General features: G+C 45.5%; 1 protein-coding gene across 1 annotated transcript in view; it reads right to left on the bottom strand.

The window, feature by feature from the left end:
• The window catches only part of CRTAP (cartilage associated protein), a 38498-nt gene extending 19297 nt beyond the window's left edge, over positions 1-19201 (bottom strand). The window contains exons 1-4 of the mRNA XM_061127689.1: positions 18693-19201; positions 15351-15500; positions 7891-8062; positions 2894-3022 (exon numbers count right to left, since the gene is read on the bottom strand). Of these exons, the coding sequence (XP_060983672.1) occupies positions 2894-3022; positions 7891-8062; positions 15351-15500; positions 18693-19163 (922 nt within the window). The 5' untranslated portion in view covers positions 19164-19201. The remainder of the gene's footprint in view (positions 1-2893; positions 3023-7890; positions 8063-15350; positions 15501-18692) is intronic.

Genomic DNA, 19201 nt, shown 5'->3' with positions numbered 1-19201 from the left:
GGTTGGGAAGATCTGCTGGGGAAGGGAATGGCAACCCACTCCAGTATTCCTGGAGAATTCTATGGACAGAGGAATCTGATGGGCTACAGTCCATGCGGTTTGCGGAGTCAGACACAACTGAGCAACTAACACACACACACGTGGACACTTGCTATTCACAAATCTGTGGGGCTGGAAATGACATCTGCCCTCAAGAAATGTCCTGGTGTAGGTCTCAGAAAAAGAATTCAAAACAGGGCTGACTTTCAAGAAGCCAATTTCAAGAGTTACATTTCATTCACGGTGCTTATCTATATTCCCGGAAAAAAAGATTTCTTGCAGAGCAGGAATAAACGCTGAAAATCTTGTGGTTTTTTTAGCCATTATGTCCTCGTCACAGTTTCTGATATGCCTGGTGGTTTTTAGAGCAAGTAAAGGTTTCAGAGGAGTGACCAGTGAATTGCCAGAGCCTGGACGTGTCCAGTACAGTGCTGAACTCCAGTGTTCTGGCATGTTGCCACTGAACCCAGCCTGCCCAGTGGTTGGAAGATCCAAGTTTCAATGTCCATCACAACTAGCTCAGTGAAGTGCTGGCACAGCCTCTCATGGAAATGAAACAAAAACACCAGCTGTATTTTCATCCAACAGAACATGTAGAAACTGAACCCAAGGTCAGCAATGCGTTGATAAATGTCTGAATTGGGTGACAGTCACCCCTAGTTCATTGGGCTTCCCTGGTAAAGAACCTGCCTGCCAATGCAGGAGAGATAATAGACCAGGTTTGATCCCTGGGTCAGGAAGATCCCCTGGAGGAGGGCATGGCAACCCACTCCAGAATTTTGTTTGAGATTTCCACGGAGAGAGGAGCCTGGTGGGCTACAGTCCGTAGGGTCACAAAGAGTCAGACATAACTGAAGCAACTTAGGATGCACCCCTAGTTTATTATACCATCCTTTCTAATGTTTTTCAATTTTCAGAAGGAAAAAAAAAAAGTACATAATTTTCTGTAATTCTCACTAAAATAAGATCTTTCCAAGTGTGGATAAATATAAGCCAATAGTTAAATCTGGGGTCGGGTGAGAAGAAGCAGGGAGATTAGAATGGGTGATGTGCTTGATGTTTTTCTGTATATCTCTGTGATGTTTAGTTTATTGCACTAAGCCTATACTACAAGCCTCTTTAGGAAAAAAAAAAACAAAAAACACTTACCTTAAACCAGGTACTTATTTTAAAAAAGATGGCTCTTCATAAGCAAAGACACTGTCTGGTAGAAGACCGCCCCTCCACACTAGAATGCAGTCAACAAATATTCGTTGGAACATGCTGTGAGCTCGGGGCTGCCCGGTAGGGAAGCGTGTTCACACACTATATAGAAGTAGTCTCTTGTCCTCTCTGCTAAAGAATCCTTTACCAGACAGTTCATGCCAGGCTGACAGTGGCAAATAAATTCACCCTTCCCTCCATGAAAGGGGACACGAGAAAGACACCTCTTTAAAACACACCTCGGCCTCCTGTTGATCTCAGAAATGTCCCAACCAAGGGCCATTTCGGGCCATTTCATTGCACATTTAGATGAGGTTCAGGCTGCTGAAGATCAGGTTCACTGCTGAGAGAGGCCAGTTACCTTCCTCAGAAAAACATAGTGTAAATGTCAGTATCAGAGACTCTTCAGGAACAAAGGAATCATCCTGATTAGCAGCAAAGGTTTAAATTTTTTAGTTAAAAAATTAAAATAGAGAGAGATGGAAGCAAAATTTTTCTCTTTCCTTTTTTCCCCTTTTTTGACCTTCAGCAGGCAAGGCCTCTGGTGTGTCCTGGAAAGGAGACGAGGTGGGATTAACAGGTAGGTGGGCAGGTGTCTGTTGTGGGTAGAGGGAAAAGAACAAGATGTTCACAGCAGGGGAGGAGGGCTGTGGAAGCCAAAGTCACCTGTCAGTCCTCCAGGACATCCCTGAGGCCCCATGACCAGCCACCCCTGAGTTTGAAAGAGCCTCGGGGAAGCTAGCCAGACACCTGTCCATGGACCAGATGTGTCATCAGGAGAGCAGAGTCTTCCCCATAGCAAGTGACCCTAGTAACCTCCCATGCTCATCACTGAATTGCCAGGGCTCACGCTGCTCAAGCAAGTGGCCCCCGGCAATCTTGGTTACAGGGAAAGAAGGAAAGGCAGAAAATTGGGGCTTTGAAGTCTGAATTCCTTTCTCTCTCTCCCAAGTGAGCCCTTTGTCCACCTGGAAGGTTCTGATTGAGAAACTCCAAGTTGAAGGCGGGATCAACTGCAATGATCTTAGGGTTAAGAGTCTGAAAAGGTCAATGGTGTGGAGGAAGGGAAATAATGATATATATAGTGGTGGGGGGCGTTTAATTGCTCAGTTGTGTCTGACTCTTTTGCAACCCCACGGACTGTAGCCTGCTAGGCTTCTCTGTCCGTGGGATTTTCCAGGCAAGAGTACTGGAGTGGGTTGCCATTTCCTCCTCCAGGGAATCTTTCTCACTCAGGGATAGAAACTGCATCTCTTGCATCTCCTGCATTGCAGACAAATTCTTTTTTTTTTTTTTTGCAGGCAAATTCTTTACCACTGAGCCATCAGGGAAGTCAGTGGGACTTCCTAAAAGGCATTCCCTTGCAGTCCAGTGGTTAGGACTCCACATTTCCACTACAAGGTGTTCCATTCCTGGTCAGGGAACTGGGATCCTGCAAGCTGCATGGAGCGATCAAAAAAAAAGAAAGATTAATAAACAAAAACACCAGTTATATAGAGTTTGCCCTGTGCCAGTGTGTGAATTCCATAGGCATTCCATGTCTACCAACTCATTTAATCCTCAAGACAATCTTACAAGGTTAGTAGTCTCCACTGAGGTGGAAGCTGAGTCTTAGTACCTTGCCCAGATTTCCTAGAAGATGAGTACTTACATTTATAATAAGCGAACTGCAAATAATGATACATGGTAGCCACAAATTTCTCCACTGGATATCCTCCTATGATGGGGGTGAGGTTCTCCTCACACTGTATTTTGCATTCCAGGACCTCCACATAATGATCTGAAAGAACACACAGATTTTCAGGCAGTGTATTCATTATTTTCTTTATGCCACTTCTGCCCCACTCCCCAAAACAATTAAGGCAAAAGTGATCATGATAAAATGATAAAAGTAAAATATTCACACCACTTATGATAAAGGGCCAAAATCTTTAATACATGAAGCTTGCTAAATCAATAGGAAAAAGACAAAAGCTCAGTATAAAAATAGCCAAAAGGATGCTAACAGAAATTATAAAAAGGGCTAATAAACACTGTGAAAAGATTTTAACCTTAATTGTAATTAAGAAATCCTAAAATAATGTAAGCTATTAAATTGGCAAAATGTTTAAAAGTTGACAACACCCAGTGTTAGGGAGAGAATATTGAGATTCACAGTCTCATATTTTGTTGGTAGGAGCAAAAAAGGAACAATTTTTCTGGAGAACAATTTGACAAAATTTATCAAAGGTTAAAATACACATATTCTCTAACCCAGTAGTCTCCTTCTGGAAAAATTTTCTTTAGACTTGGGCACACATAAGCAAACAAACTTGAAAGTAACCCAAACGCCAATCAGTAGGATGGTGATTAGGAAGTTATGGTACATACAAACAACAGAATCCACACAGGTTTTAAAAGAGAGCAGGTAGAGCTAAATACAGTCACATAGAAAGATGTGAAAGACTACATTTCCCAGCCACCTTTGCAGTTCAGCTGGGGCCATGTGACTGACTGAGCCAATGAAATGTGGACAGTTAACAACTGATGGATACTACTTCTGGAGCTGGTCCCTAAATCCAGCGTGGTCCTCAGCCCTTCCCTTCCCTCCTTTCAGAGTCCAGCATGATGGTACACATTTTGCCAGCAAGACTGTGGAGGAGTAGGCACTCTCCCTGGTTGGTAGGAATACAAAATAGTACCTTAAAATACCAAATAATTTACTGAAACATTCACCCTGAACCATCAGTCCCACTGATGCTGACTTTGCAAACACATTTCCATACTTGGCAAACAACAACAACAAAAAAGAAACCCACTAAAATTCCCCAGTACAGCAGTAGATGTAATAGCAAAAGATTGAGAGAAAGTGAAAGTCGCTCAGTCGTGTCTGACTCTTTGTGACCCCATGGGCTATACAGTCCATGAAATTCTCCAGGCCAGAATACTGGAGTGGGTAGCCTTTCCTTTCTCCAGGGGAATCTTCCCAACCCCGGGATCGAACCCAGGTCTCCCGCATTGTAGGTGGATTCTTTACCAACTGAGCCACCACGGAAGCCCAAGCAAAAGACTGGAGCAGTCCAGATGTCTATCAGATGGTTGAATAGACAGTAGCACACTCCTCCCCCGGCCCTCAATGGAGTACTCAGCAGCAATGAGAAGACTGGCACAATCTCTATGTACTAGTTAGGATATACTGTTAAGTGGGAAAAGCATGAAATAGAATGGTGCGTAATGTAGGGTATGTATTCTGTATGAAAGAAGCAGGCATAAAAATAAAGGGGAAAGTGGTTTTATATTCACATAACCTTTAGAGGAAAAAAAGAATTCTCAATACTGTGCTAAATCAGTGCATGGTCAGGGGTGAGGGGGTGGAGATAGATAGTCTGATGGACAGCAAGTTGTCCTAGTCTGGAAGCATCTGTCCATAAATTATTAACTTCAACAGTAATTATATTGGGGAACTGGAAAGCACCTCTCTTTCTAGTCAGGACATAACTGAGAAAGCAGGAGACGTTTTTCACAGTATATCCCTTTGTCTTTCACATGCTATAGTATGTGCTTACATTAACTATCAAAAATAAAGTTTGAGATTAAGTATTAATCCAGGGTAACCCCCTCAGGTGAGACACTATTTCCCTGGTTAAGAGGTGAAACCTGGGTCTAAATCCTAGCCCTTCCCCTGAGGACAAGAAGCACTGGACTTGGGAGGTGGGGGAAAAAATTAGGAGTTTGGGATTAAGAGTTACACACCGCCATGTATAAAACAGGTAAACAACAAAGACCTACTGTATATATAGGGGGGCTTCCCCAGTGGCTCAGCTGGTAAAGAACTTGTCTGCCAATGCAGGAGAGGCAAGAAACAAGGGTTTGATCCCTGGGTCAGGAAGAGCCCCAGGAGAAAGAAATGGCAACCCACTTCAGTATTCTTGCCTGGAGAATCCCATGGACAGAGGAGTCTGGCGGGCTACAGTCCATGGGGTCTCAAACAGTCAGACATGACTGAGCAGGCACACCACACACTGTATATATAGCACAAGGCACTCTGCCTAATATCTTGTAATAACCTACAATGGAAATTATATCCGAAAAAAAATGTGTGTGTATATATATGTATTTGTATAACTGAATCACGTTGCTATACACTTGAAACTAACACAACATTGCAAATTAACTCTACCTCAATTTTTTTTTTTTGCTAAGCCAAGAGTCTTGTTTCCTGACCAGGGATTGAACCTGCGCCCTCAGCAGTGAAAAATGCTGAGTCCTAACCATTGGACCACTGGGGAAGTCCTGAGAATTAGTGTTTGATGGGTTCAGAGTTTCAGTCTGAGAAGATGAAAAAGTTCTGCAGATGGATGGTGATGATGGCCACACAGCAACGTGAAAGATTAAGAAACTAACCCAGTGCAATGTGTGGACTTTATTTTGAACCTGATTAAAACCAACAAATTATAAATTTGAGGGACACACACATATTTATGCCGTTTCTAAGACAATTGGGGCACTGGATATTTGATGATGAGATCAAGGAAATGCTGTTATAATTCTTTTAGGTATAATAGTTTGGTGGTTATGTTAGAAAAAAAAAAGAGTTCTTATCTTTTAGAGGTATCTATTGAAACATGAGAAACGAAATGAGGGAACACCTGGGATTTGCTTTAAAATAACGTGAGAGGGAAGAGGGGGGTTTTTAGATGACACTCTGCCATGAGTTGACATGAGTTGACAGGGGGCTGTGAGTTGACAATGGCAAAGCTGAGTCATGGGTAAGTGGGCTTTCTTCACATTCTTCTATAACTTGTATATGTTTGAAATATTCCACAATAAAAAATGTTTTGTTAAGAAAAATAAAGGTACTCTGTAGAAGAAGAGTTTCACAAGCAAAAATTTACTAAACAACAACAACAACCAACCATCCTGGATTCAATAACTCTAAAAGAGCTGCCCACCTCAGGGTTTCTGAGAGTCATTAACCATCACAGGACACAGAGACTCCAAGAGGCAGACAACCCTCAGACCAATTCCAGACCTATCTGACCTGGGTTCCCTTCCTGCAAGGGACAGTTTGACGGTCTGTGTTCCCAAACCACTCAGAGACATCTCTTGGCCATTTCCTATTCTCTGGAGCATTGCTGCCCACTAATGGTTAAAGAAAATCCCTAGGGCTATTTATGTGTTTTCAATTTTCTTTTTCTCTTTTTGGCCAAGCCTGAAGGAATGAAGGATCTTAGTTCCTTGATCAGGATCAGAACTGAACCAGTGCCCCCTGCAGAGGAAGCTCAGTGTCTTAACCACTGGACCACCAGGGAAGTCCTCAATTTTCTTTTTTTTTTTATTATTATTATTTTTTATTAGTTGGAGGCTAATTACTTCACAACATTTCAGTGGGTTTTGTCATACATTGACATGAATCAGCCATGGAGTTACATGTATTCCCCATCCCGATCCCCCCTCCCACCTCCCTCTCCACCCGATTCCTCTGGGTCTTCCCAGTGCACCAGGCCCGAGCACTTGTCTCATGCATCCCACCTGGGCTGGTGATCTGTTTCACCATAGATAATATACATGCTGTTCTTTCGAAACATCCCACCCTCACCTTCTCCCACAGAGTTCAAAAGTCTGTTCTGTACTTCTGTGTCTCTTTTTCTGTTTTGCATATCTCAATTTTCTTTCTTCACTCTTTCTTGTGCTTTCCAAACTTCTTAAAATAAGCATGAATTATCTTTTTTTAATTTTTTTTTAGTATGCATTATCTTATCATCAGAACATGTTTTCTTTTTTCCCAAAAATTACCTTGTGTATGTGTGTTAGTCACTCAGTCATGTCTGACTCTTTGTGACCCCATAGACTGTAGCCTGCCAGGCTCCTTTGCCCATGGAATTCTCCAGGCAAGAGTACTGGAGTGGGTTGCCATTTCATCCTCCAGGGGATCTGCCTGACCCGGGCATTGAATCTGGGCCTCCTGCATTGCAAGCAGATTCTTTATTGTCTGAACCATCGAAGTTACCTTAGTGATCACTAATTAGGGTTCATTATACTCCTCATTTGGAGAAGGAAATGGCAACCCACTCCAGTATTCTTGCCTGGAGAATCCCATGGACAGAGGAGCCTGGCGGGCTACAGTCCACGGAGTCGCAAAGAGTCGGACATGACTGAGCGACTTCACTTCACTTCTTCATACTCTTCATTCTTGGAGAAGGAAATGACTACCCACTCCAGTATTCTTGCCTGGGAATTTCCACGGACAGAGGAGCCTGGTGGGCTACAGTGCATGGAGTCGCAAAGAGTCGGACATGACTTAGTGATTGAGCATGCAGACTCTGCATGCTGAAAAATTGCCATAATCAAAGTTATCTCCCTAAGCTGAGGTGTGAGATGCTTTGGGGCTCAATTTTGTTTTTCTACAAGCCTGTGGGAATCTGCAGTCAAGCAGGACTGAAGAGGCAGACCTTCTCTGCAGGCCCGTGTCTGGACACCATACATACTGTTCCTCTAGAAGCTCCAGCCAAGTCAGAGGCTAATCCATGTCTGTGTCAGCCACCCCAATTAACCCACTCTCATTTAAGCTCCAAAGTTCCTCAGAGGCCACCTGAGTTCCCTAGAAGGCATGTAGAACTCGCAGGGGCAGCTGTGTCCTTTATGTCGAGGATACAACCCACTACCAACCTGCGATGGAAAGATAGAAATCCTTGAAGTCCCTGATCTCCCGGGAGCCCTCGCAGGCAGCGAGACACTCATAGAAGGCCTTGAAGAAGTCAGGAAGGGCCAGCTCCATGTCGGTGATGCACGTCCTCCAGTTCTCGCCATTGTACGCCCGCACAGCACGGATGAACAGGCTCTGGAATCATCGAAAAGTCTACACATAAAAAACGCTGGAGAGGGTGTGGAGAAAAGGGAGGGATGTCGATTGGGCAGCCACTATGGAGAACAGTAGGATGTATGGAGGTTCCTTAAAAAACTAAAAATAGAGCTACCAGATGATCCTGCCATCTCACTCCTGGACATACGTTCAGAAAAAATGACGGCTCTAATTCCAAAAGATACATACACCACCATGTACATAGCAGCACTGTTTACAATAATCAAGACATGGGAGCAACCTAAATGTCCATCAACAGGTGAATGGATAAAGATGTGGTACATATACAAAAAAGAATGAAATAATGCCACTTGTAGCAATGTCGATGGACCTAGAGATTATCGTGCTGAGTGAAGTCAGACAGAGAAAGACAAATATCATGTGATACCACTTATACGTACAATCTAAAAAAAATGATACAAATGAGCTTATATACAAAACAGAAATAGAATCACAAACAGAAAAACAAACTTATGGTTAGCAAGGGGGAAAGGGAGCGGGAGGGATAAATAGGGAACCTGGGGTTAACAGTTATTTGTTACTATACATTGGGCTGGACAAAAAGTTCATTTGGGTTTTTCTATAAGATCTTATAAAATATAAAATGGATAAGCAAGGATCTACTGTATAGCACAGGGAACTATACTCAATATTTTGTAATAACCTATAACAGAAAAGAATCTGAATATATATATGTATACATGTATATATTTATATATATATACATACACGTATGTATAACTGAATCACTCTTCTGTACACCGGACACATTGTAAATCAATCAAAAACAAAACAAACGAACAAAAAAAAACAGGCTGTGGAAAGCCGAGAGAAGTCAAGGAAGGTCCAGAGATGAAGAGAGACAGACTTGTCCTCCCAGAAGTAATCAGATTGTCATGAATCTTGACTCTCATTAACTCCGGACAAACCATGCTCACTCTTTTTTTTTTTTTTTTTTAAATTAAAAAAATTTTTTTTTACCATGTTGTGCCGGTTTCTGCCATACAATAAGGCAAACCAGCCATAATTATACATACATCCTCTCCCTCTCTAGACTCCCTCCCTCCCCCATTCCATCCATCCAGGTCATCACAGAGCACCAGACTGGGTTCCCTGTACTACACGGCAACTTCTCCCCAGCTAGGAAGGCGATCAGTGACTTACCTGGATCTAGATTTTTCTACCCTGTTCACAGGTACAGTTATTTTATTTAACTCAAAAACTAACATCAAGTTTGAATCAAGGAAAAAAGGAAAACACCAGGGACAGAAACCAGAGCAGTGGCCACCAGGGGTCAGGGGCAAAGGCAGTACTGCAAAGGCGTATGAGGGAAATTTAAAACAATTCTTTTTTACGCAGGAACTTTTTAGGGGAGAAGAAAATGTCTGTATGATTGTGGTGGAAGTTGTATGACTGCACACATTTGTCAAAACTCATCGAATTATACACTTAAAATTAGAAGATTAATTTTAAATAAATTATACCTCCATAAAGCTGATTTAAAAAATCAATTCAAGGAAAAGATATAAGCTAAAGCAAGTGTCTGAGGTCAGGGGTGGCGGCCGAGAGGAGCGACCCCATGCCCAAGGCCAGGGGCAGCGGCCGAAAGGAGCTACCCCACACTTGAGGTCAGGGGCGGCAGCCGAGAGGAGCAACCCCACAACCAAGGAGCGGCGGCTGCGCGGGCGCAGGAGGGCCGAGAGCCGAGAGGAGCTACTCCACGTCCAAGGTCAGGAGGGGCGGCCGTGAGGAGATACCCCTCCTCCAAGGTAAGGAGCAGCGGCTGCGCTTTGCTGGAGCAGCCGTGAAGAGATACCCCACGTCCAAGGTAAGAGAAACCCAAGTAAGATGGCAGGTGTTGTGAGAGGGCATCAGAGGGCAGACACACTAAAACCATAATCACAGAAAACTAGCCAATCTGACCACAGGACCACAGTCTTGTCTAACTCAATGAAACTAAGCCATGCCGTGTGGGGCCACCCAAGACGGACGGGTCATGGTGGAGAGGTCTGACAGAATGTGGTCCACTGGAGAAGGGGATGGCAAACCACTTCAGTATTCTTGCCTTGAGAACCCCATGAACAGTATGAAAAGGCAAAATGATAGGATACTGAAAGAGGAATTCCCCAGGTTGGTAGGTGCCCAATATGATACTGGAGATCAGTGGAGAAAGAACTCCAGAAAGAATGAAGGGATGGAGCCAAAGCAAAAACAATACCCATTTGTGGATGTGACTGGTGATAGAAGCAAGGTCGAATGCTATAAAGAGCAATATTGCATAGGAACCTAGAAAGTTAGGTCCATGAATCAAGGCAAATTGGAAGTGGTCAAACAGGAGATGGCAAGAGTGAATGTCTACATTCTAGGAATTAGCGAACCAAAATGGACTGGAATGGGTGAATTTAACTCAGATGACCATTATATCTACTACTGTGGGCAGAAATCCCTTAGAAGAAAGGGAGTAGCCATCATGTCAACAAAAGAGTCTGAAATGCAGTACTTGGATGCCATCTTAAAAACGACAGAATGACCTTTGTTCGTTTCCAAGGCAAACCATTCAATATCATGGTAATCCAAGCCTATACCCCAACCAGTAACGCTGAAGAAGCTGAAGTTGAACGGTTCTGTGAAGACCTACAAGACCGTTTAGAACTAACACCCAAAAAAGATGTCCTTTTCATTATAGGGGGCTGGAATGCAAAAGTAGGAAGTCAAGAAACAGCTGGAGTAACAGGCAAATTTGGCCTCAGAGTGTGGAATGAAGCAGGGCAAAGGCTAATAGAGTTTTGCCAAGAGAACGCACTGGTCATAGCAAACACCCTCTTCCAACAACACAAGAGAAGATTCTACACATGGACATCACCAGATGGTCAACACCGAAATCAGATTGATTACATTCTTTGCAGCCAAAGATGGAGAAGCTCTATACAGTCAGCAAAAACAATGCTGGGAGCTGACTGTGGCTCAGATCATGAACTCCTTATTGCCAAATTCAGACTTAAACTGAAGAAAGTAGGGAAAACCACTAGACCATTCAGGTATGACCTAAATCAAATCCCTTATGACTATACAGTGGAAGTGAGAAATAGATTTAAGGGACTAGATCTGATAGACAGAGTGCCTGATGAACTATGGATGGAGGTTCATGACATTGTACAGGAGACAGGGATCAAAACCATCCTCATGGAAAAGAAATGGGAAAAAGCAAAATGGTTGTCTGAGGAGGCCTTACAAATAGCTGTGAAAAGAAGAGAAGCGAAAAGCAAAGGAGAAAAGGAAAGATATTCCCATTTGAATGCAGAGTTCCAAAGACTAGCAAGGAGAGATAAGAAAGCCTTCCTCAGTGATCAATGCAAAGAAATAGAGGAAAACAATAGAATGGGAAAGACTAGAGATCTCTTCAAGAAAATTAGAGATACCAAGGGAACATTTCACGCATAGATGGGTTCGATAAAGGACAGAAATGATATGGACCTAACAGAAGCAGAAGATATTAAGAACAGGTGGCAAGAATACACAGAAGAACTGTACAAAAGAGATCTTCATGACCAGATAATCACGATGGTGTGATCAGTCACCTAGAGTCAGACATCCTGAAATGTGAAGTCAAGTGGGCCTTAGAAAGCATCAATATGAACAAAGCTAGTGGAGGTGATGGAATTCCAGCTGAGCTATTTCAAATCCTGAAAGACGATGCGATGAAAGTGCTGCACTCAATATGCCAACAAATTTGGAAAACTCAGCAGTGCCCACAGGACTAGAAAAGGTCAGTTTTCATTCCAATCCCAAAGAAAGGCAATCCCAAAGAATGCTCAAACTACCGCACAATTGCATTCATCTCACATGCTAGTAAAGTAATTCTCAAAATTCTCTAAGCCAGGCTTCAGCAATACGTGAACCGTGAACTTCCAGATGTTCAAGTTGCTTTTAGAAAAGGCAGAGGAACCAGAGATCAAATTGCCAACATCTGCTGGATCATCAAAAAAGCAAGAGAGTTCCAGAAAAACATCTATTTCTGCTTTACTGACTATGCCAAAGTCTTCAACTGTGTGGATCACAATAAACTGTGGAAAATTCTTCAACAGATGGGAATACCAGACCACCTGACCTGCCTCTTGAGAAACCTATACGCAGGTCAGGAAGCAACAGTTAGAACTGGGCATGGAACAACAGACTGGTTCCAAATAGGAAAAGAAGCACGTCAAGGCTGTACATTGTCATTGTGCTTATTTAACTTATATGCAGAGTACATCATGAGAAACGCTGGGCTGGAAGAAGCACAGGCTAGAACCAAGATTGCTGGGAGAAATATCAATAACCTCAGATATGCAGATGACACCACCCTTATGGCAGAAACTGAAGAGGAACTAAAAAGCCTCTTAATGAAAGTGAAAGAGGAGAGTGAAAAAGTTGGCTTAAAACTCAACACTCAGAAAACTAAGATCATGGCATCTGGTCCCATCATTTCATGGCAAATAGATGGGGAAACAGTGGAAAGAGTGTCAGACTTTATTTTTTGGGGCTCCAAGATCACTACAGATGGTGACTGCAGCCATGAAATTAAAAGACGCTTACTCCTTAGAAGGAAAGTTATGACCAACCTAGACAGCATATTAAAAAGCAGAGACATTACTTTGTCAACAAAGGTCCATCTGGTCAAGGCTATGGTTTTTCCAGTGGTCATGTATGGATGTGAGAGTTGGACTGTGAAGAAAGCTGAGCACCGAAGAATTGATGCTTTTGAACTGTGGTATTGGAGAAGACTCTTGAGAGTCCCTTGGACTGCAAGGAGATCCAACCAGTCCATCCTCAAGGAGATCAGTCCTGGGTGTTCACTGGAAGGACTGATGCTGAAGCTGAAACTCCAATACTTTGGCCACCTCATGGGAAGAGTTGACTCATTGGAAAAGACCCTGATGCTGGGAGGGATTGGGGGCAGGAGGAGAAGTGGACGACAGAGGATGAGATGGTTGGATGGCATCACCGACTCGATGGACATGAGTTTGAGTAAACTCCGGGAGTTGGTGATAGACAGGGAGGCCTGGGGTGCTGTGATTCATGGGGTCGCAGAGAGTCGGACACGACTGAGCGACTGAACTGAACTGAACTGAACTGAACTGAAAGCAAGTGTCAGACACCCCTTGCCCTAAAAGCAAAGTATAAACTAGGAGTATCCACGTGTCTGCACGAGTTCCTGGGTTGAGCAGCCACATGCCAGCCAGTGGAAACATCAAGGAATTCCTGCTACCTGTTGCCTCTACCAGGTACCAGGAATAACTAGGGCTGAGGAAGCAGCTTCATCTTCACCAGAAATAAGTAGAGATCTTGGACACATGCAGAAACCTGCTAACTCAGAGGGGCCAGGACAAGTCTTGAAATATACATGTGGTTCTCCATTGGGAGTTTTGTTTTCAGCTGCTCTAGACAGGAGGGTATTTGAGGGTCACCCCTGGGTCCTGGAATTTTCACCCAACTTAAAGCCTAAGGTTAGGAGGGTGGATCTCCTTATATCTCCTGGACAGGCAGCATCCCCTGGAAGCAAAAAAGGCAAAGAACTGAAGCTTTGCCTGGAGGTGGATGGGGGTGGGGGGAAGGGGGGTGTTGGGGCAGGGGAAGCAGAAACACCAGACCGCTCGCTCTGCAGAAATGGCAGGGTGGCAGCAGAAGGAAAGCCCTGCAGAGGGACTTCTCTGGTGGTCCAGTGGTTAAGAATCTGCCTTCTAATGCAGGTGACATGGGTTCGATCCCTGGTCAGGGAACTAAGATCCCACATGCCTCAGAGCAACTAAGCCCACGTGCCACAACTACTGAGCCTGCATGCCCCAGAGCCTGCAAGCTACAATGAAAGATCCCGATGCAGCCAAATAAATAAAATAGAAAAGAAAACAAAGAAACCTCTATAGAGGATGCCTCTAAGCACAGTGCAATGGCCACATGCACACAACTCTTTTCCCCAAGCCCGATGAACAATAACAAAGAAGAAAGTAAAAAGGGATCAATTCTTCTTACAGGAGATTAGGGAAGGAGCAAGCAGCAGACAAGAGATTTCACCAACTTTTGTAAAGAAAGAAAGCCGAATGATCAGAGAGGAGGGTCCTCAGGGGAGGTGAGCTACACAACCCATAGGTACCTGCAGGCACCACGGAGGCTGGCACGAGGTGGGGGATGGAAAGCTGGGCTGAAAGTCTGAACCTAGCTGTTGGAATCTGGGTTCCCCTGCCAGCGGCCATCTGCTCCTCTAAGGGATCACACCTTCCAAGTCTGTTCTAGAGATTCTACCCATAAAGGCTGAGGGGCCAGGGAGCTGGCACAGCAGTCAAGTTGGAAACCAGATGGGCTCCAGAAAAGAGACTTTGCCCTCTATGTTTGAGGGTCACCGCCGGCGAAAAAGTGAGCTTGCAGTCTGGTCCCACGATGGGAAACCCGAGAGTCAGACCTGAGGCTCTAACAGCTCCCATGGGTACTTCCAACACATCACTCTGTTTTCAACCCCTGCTCCTGCTCCGCTGGTACCCACACACCTGGAGCCCAAACTCGACAGGCCTAGACAGCAGGAAGTGCTCTGGACTCTTCCTCTTCTTACTGTCCTCACTCATTCTCATCAGAATTCCCCTCTGCAGATGCACAGACTTAAATATCCTGTAATCTGTTGAGTCTGTCTTCCTAGAATCTATATCCCCTTTCCATCTTGAGATATGTACTGTGTGTGTATAAAAATACATGTTTCCTAGTTTCATTAGAGATGAAGACCTATTTCCTATTTCTTCTGTCCTTAGTCATTTTCAGATGATTTCCAAGACCCATTTTTATACCATCTTAAAACTGAATGATCAAATGACCATATCTCTAAAATGCAGCTTTTAAAGGGAAAAAAGTAACTTTAAAATCACCATGCAAAAAAAATAAAAAATAAAAATAAAAAATAAAATCACCATGCATAGTAAAATTGCATTCTTAAATGGATCAACTTGATGTTAAAAAGGCAATCATTTTTTCTTCTTTTTTTAATTTTTTGGCCACACCCCACAGCCTGTGGAATCCACTTCCCTGACCAGGGATCAAACCTGCACCCCCTTCATTAGCAGCACAAGGTCTTAACCTCTAGACCACCAGGGAAATCCCAAGCCAATCATTTCTATTGTCATAATACTCATTAAATGTCATCAAAAATCACTATCAGTCCTTCAGTGTCAATAGCTGTTCACTAAGATACACTTCTTCCAAAATTCACACTGCAACTAACCACTGTGTAAAAACCCAAATGTACCTCGTACGACTTGGTTTCCAAGTCTTTAATGTAGTCCTCAGCATCGGGCAGGCTCTTGTAATAAGCCATGTTTCTCTTCATCATCTCGTCATCAGGATGCTTCAGTAGAAAGGTGTGAGCAGCTGCAATGGCTTTCGGAAGATTATTTGCCTAAAGTACAGAGAGGAGAGACAAGAGCTACTCAGTGGATGGTGAGCGTCATTTCTATAGAACAAGAACATCTGTTCAGTCCTTAGGCAATTTTGTGTTTCTACACGTTTCCAGCTCAGGGCTCAGTGATTTCCAAGGCCCAGCATACCTGGTCCAGCCTCTCTGCATGAGCGTTCATTCCCTGTGGGTGAGCGATGTACCCTCTGTGCCTGCCCCGATCTACTCTGCCGTCTCCACCCTCCCCTGCCCAGGAGGATGGCATACGGGCTGTCCCTGTGGACTCCCTTGCCCTCCAGCTTCCAGTGGGTTCAGCCCCAACAGGTGCCCAACAGGAGACTGAAGGAAGGGAAGAGAATAAGGCTGGTATGTTTTTGTCCTGGCTCCTTCCCTGCAAGGTCACTCCCTTAATTGAAGGTCACAGCCCTTCTCAGTGGAGGGTCTCTCCATCTAGTCTCTCTCCTTCCATGTTACCCCTTCTGGCCTGGGAGGTGGGTCACATCCCACTGTCACCAGCTTTTGTAAGTAACCGCCTTATTCATAAGTGTTCCTCCAGTTACCCCATATGACTATATCACATGTTTTCTGCCAGAACCTTTGATCAAACCCAGGCTCTCTATATTGGGAGTGAGGAGTCTTAATCACTGGACCACGAGCCTCTATTACGTCAGCCTGTCTTCTGCATTCCTGGCACCTGGCAGAGTTCCTAGGACAAGGAAGGACTCGGTAAGTACCAGTGACTTGGACAGGACATCACCACTACATATCTTCATGAAATTAATTTATGTTTCCCTCTCTTTTCCCCTCTCTCCTCCCCATTCGGCGGTGATCAACTGATTCTGAGTCTCACTGCCTCAGGGGAGGTCAGGACACAGAAGTATGACCAAAGCCCTTGTACTCCTTAGAGAACTTGGCAAACATGTAAAGAAGAGGAAATTGAGAGAGGGAACTGCAGGAAGAAGCTGACTGGCCTGGAAGAAGAAGACAGAGGAAGGATTTCCTTGTCTGTTCAGCACCTGAGTTTCCACTGAAGGGGATATGGGTTCAATCCCTGGCTGGGGAACTAAGATCCAGCATGCCATGCCACATGGCCAAAAAAAAAAAAAAAAAAAAAAAACACACACCAAGGAGGAGGAAGAGGAATCTTCTAGGCTAGAAAAAACTCCCTCCTTGGGGTCTGCAGGGGCAGCAAGGTCTGTGGCCCCTGATCCTCAGGTTTGGTACCTTCAGGCAGAGCCCAGAAGTCTTCAGGGAGAATGAGGTGCCCTGGGGTGAGTGAAAAGGGGCACAGAAAGGGATAGGGACACCTCCCTGTGTGGACACGCAGGCAGCAAACAGAGGGCCCCCTCCCCCACCGTGGATGTCATGGCCCCTCCATGCCCTGAAATCACCGCACAACCTGGGGGACCGAGGAGGGGACCCATACATGTGCAGGGAGACTCCGTCAGCCAATCCAGAGGGACTCTCAGGGGCAGGAATTAGGGAATTCTGTTTGGGGAGAGAAAGGAATATTTGGCACGGTCTGGATTTCTGAGAATCAAAGGGCAGCACATAGCCTGGGCAGGAACTGCCCCAGAAACGCGAGCCTAGTCATTTGGAGATAAGGGCAGAGGCTGCCCTGGAGTGGCGGCTGGAGATAAGGACAGACTTCCAGAAGTCCGTGCTGACGTCTGAGGAATGCCAGCTAGTGGCCTGGAGTGGGGCTGTCTCCCTCCCCCGACTCCCCCTGGCCCCCTGGCCTCCTCTCGGCCCCTCCCTCCCCCAACCCCCCCAGACCCCTGTGGACGAGCGTAGCCCTAACCACATGACCACCGCGGAATTCCCGTTACTGACTTTAAGTGATTGTCACAAGACCTGTAAAGGGTTTTGAAGAGAAGTTACGAATTTCCTAGCCTTTGCGGATGCCACGATGGAGGAAACCCCTACCTTCCGGTCACCCTGAATTAAATGTTCCTCCCCTTTTGCCTCGTTTCACATTCATCCATATTTTAAAGAAATCAGAGCTTCCATTATTCTCTGGGTTTAAAAATAAAACGTTTCCCGCTTGATTATATGACTCAAATTTGATTCAGACTGTATGTGCCAAAAGCTCTACAAAAAAGAGGATTAATGAGTCTCTTTCAGCGTAAAAATATAGTGCTTGTATGAGTCAGCCATCATTTCTGAGTCCCGGAAATGTATTAATCTCATCCCCGGTCTATTTTAAAACTGTTTTTTTGTTTGTTTATTTTTTTATTGCTAGGACAAACATTCACAAATGTGATACTTTATATAAAGCTGTAACAGGCATAGAAATAACCCAGTTTTTCTCCTATTTAGGGTTTTGTGCTATTTTATGACCCATATGAATGTAACATACACGTGGACCCGTTTCAGAGAAATATGAAAAGCAGATCTTGCAGCCCAAAGACACAGAATTTACCAAATCGTTTTCCAATAAAGTGGAAACAGCTTTAAGAGGGCTCTCTTGGTAAAACCCATTGAAGACGCGCCAAGCTAAAGCCTCTTTATCCAGTTAACAGGGAACTCAGCCCATTCTTAAAACTTCGGGGTCCCCCGTGTAAGGACCTAGAGGGTAAACTGCAATCTGTGGCTATTTTTAGCCAGCAATCACAGACGGAATGCAAGCCGTCACAAAAAGGAGGAAGACAAGCGCGTTACACTGTAGATGAAAGCCAGCGGAGAGCGCCAGCCCTGACGAATCACAGCGCTCAGGTTCTCCTCCTCCAGGCAGGGAAGTGTCCTTCCAAGGAGCCCTGCCCTTTTCTGGCCTTAAGTTCCTCTTTAAAAGAGACTGGCCGGCCCCGCAGGTCCTCTTCCGCCCTACTCACTTGAGAAAAGGGATTTTGATGCTATATACCAAAAACGGAAGTCTGTCTTCAAATAACACTGTGCTAGTCGTTAGATATACATCCTCTGCCTCAGAACCACCCTTCAAGGAAAGTATTTTTCATCTTTATCTATGAAATAGAATACGGGGATGAGGATTTGAAAGCCTCTCTTAGCGACGCTGAGTGAGAGAGAACTGGGTCAAGAAAGGGCGGTGGGACCAGACCCAGGACGCAAGCACCAGGCAGGGGTCTAGGGGCGGGGCCTATGTGTGGGCGGGGCCTAGGCGTGGGGCGGGGCCTAGGCGTGGGGCGGGGCCTAGGCGTGGGGCGGGGCCTAGGCGTAGGGCGGGGCGAGAGGACTTGCCTTGAAGTAAGCGAACTGCAGGAACTTGTAGGGCTCTCGGCGCTGGAAGTCCGCCAGTACTTCGCGGCTGGGCTGCGACTGGCGGAAGGCCGGCAGGCCCTGCTTGCAGCGTTTGAGGCAGTGCGCGCGGCGCAGCAGGCCCCCGAAGAGGCGCAACTCCGGGTGGCGCGCGAGGCCGGCGGCGGGCTCGGGCTGCGGCGCCGCGCTGCAGTTGCGGTGGCAGAAGGCCTCGCTGTCTCGTAGCAGGCGATGCAGCCGCAGGCTGATCTCCAAGTAGCCCACGCTCTCCGCCCAGTGCTCGCTGCTGTACTGGTCCAGCGCGTGCCGGTAGGCCGACTCGAGCGGCATCAGCTCGTCCCGCGGGAAGCTGCGGAAGCTGTAGCGCTCGTACTGGGCGCGCCCCGAGGGCAGCGTGCTCACCGCACACAGCAGCGCCAGCAGCGCCGCGGCCGCCCGGCGCCCCGGCTCCATCGCTCCAGGCGGAAGGAAGGAAAGAGAGGAGAAAGAAG

This window comes from Dama dama, chromosome 24 (assembly GCF_033118175.1).
Source record: "Dama dama isolate Ldn47 chromosome 24, ASM3311817v1, whole genome shotgun sequence".
Classification (NCBI taxonomy): domain Eukaryota; kingdom Metazoa; phylum Chordata; class Mammalia; order Artiodactyla; family Cervidae; genus Dama; species Dama dama.
This window is presented reverse-complemented; position numbering and strand designations above follow the sequence as displayed.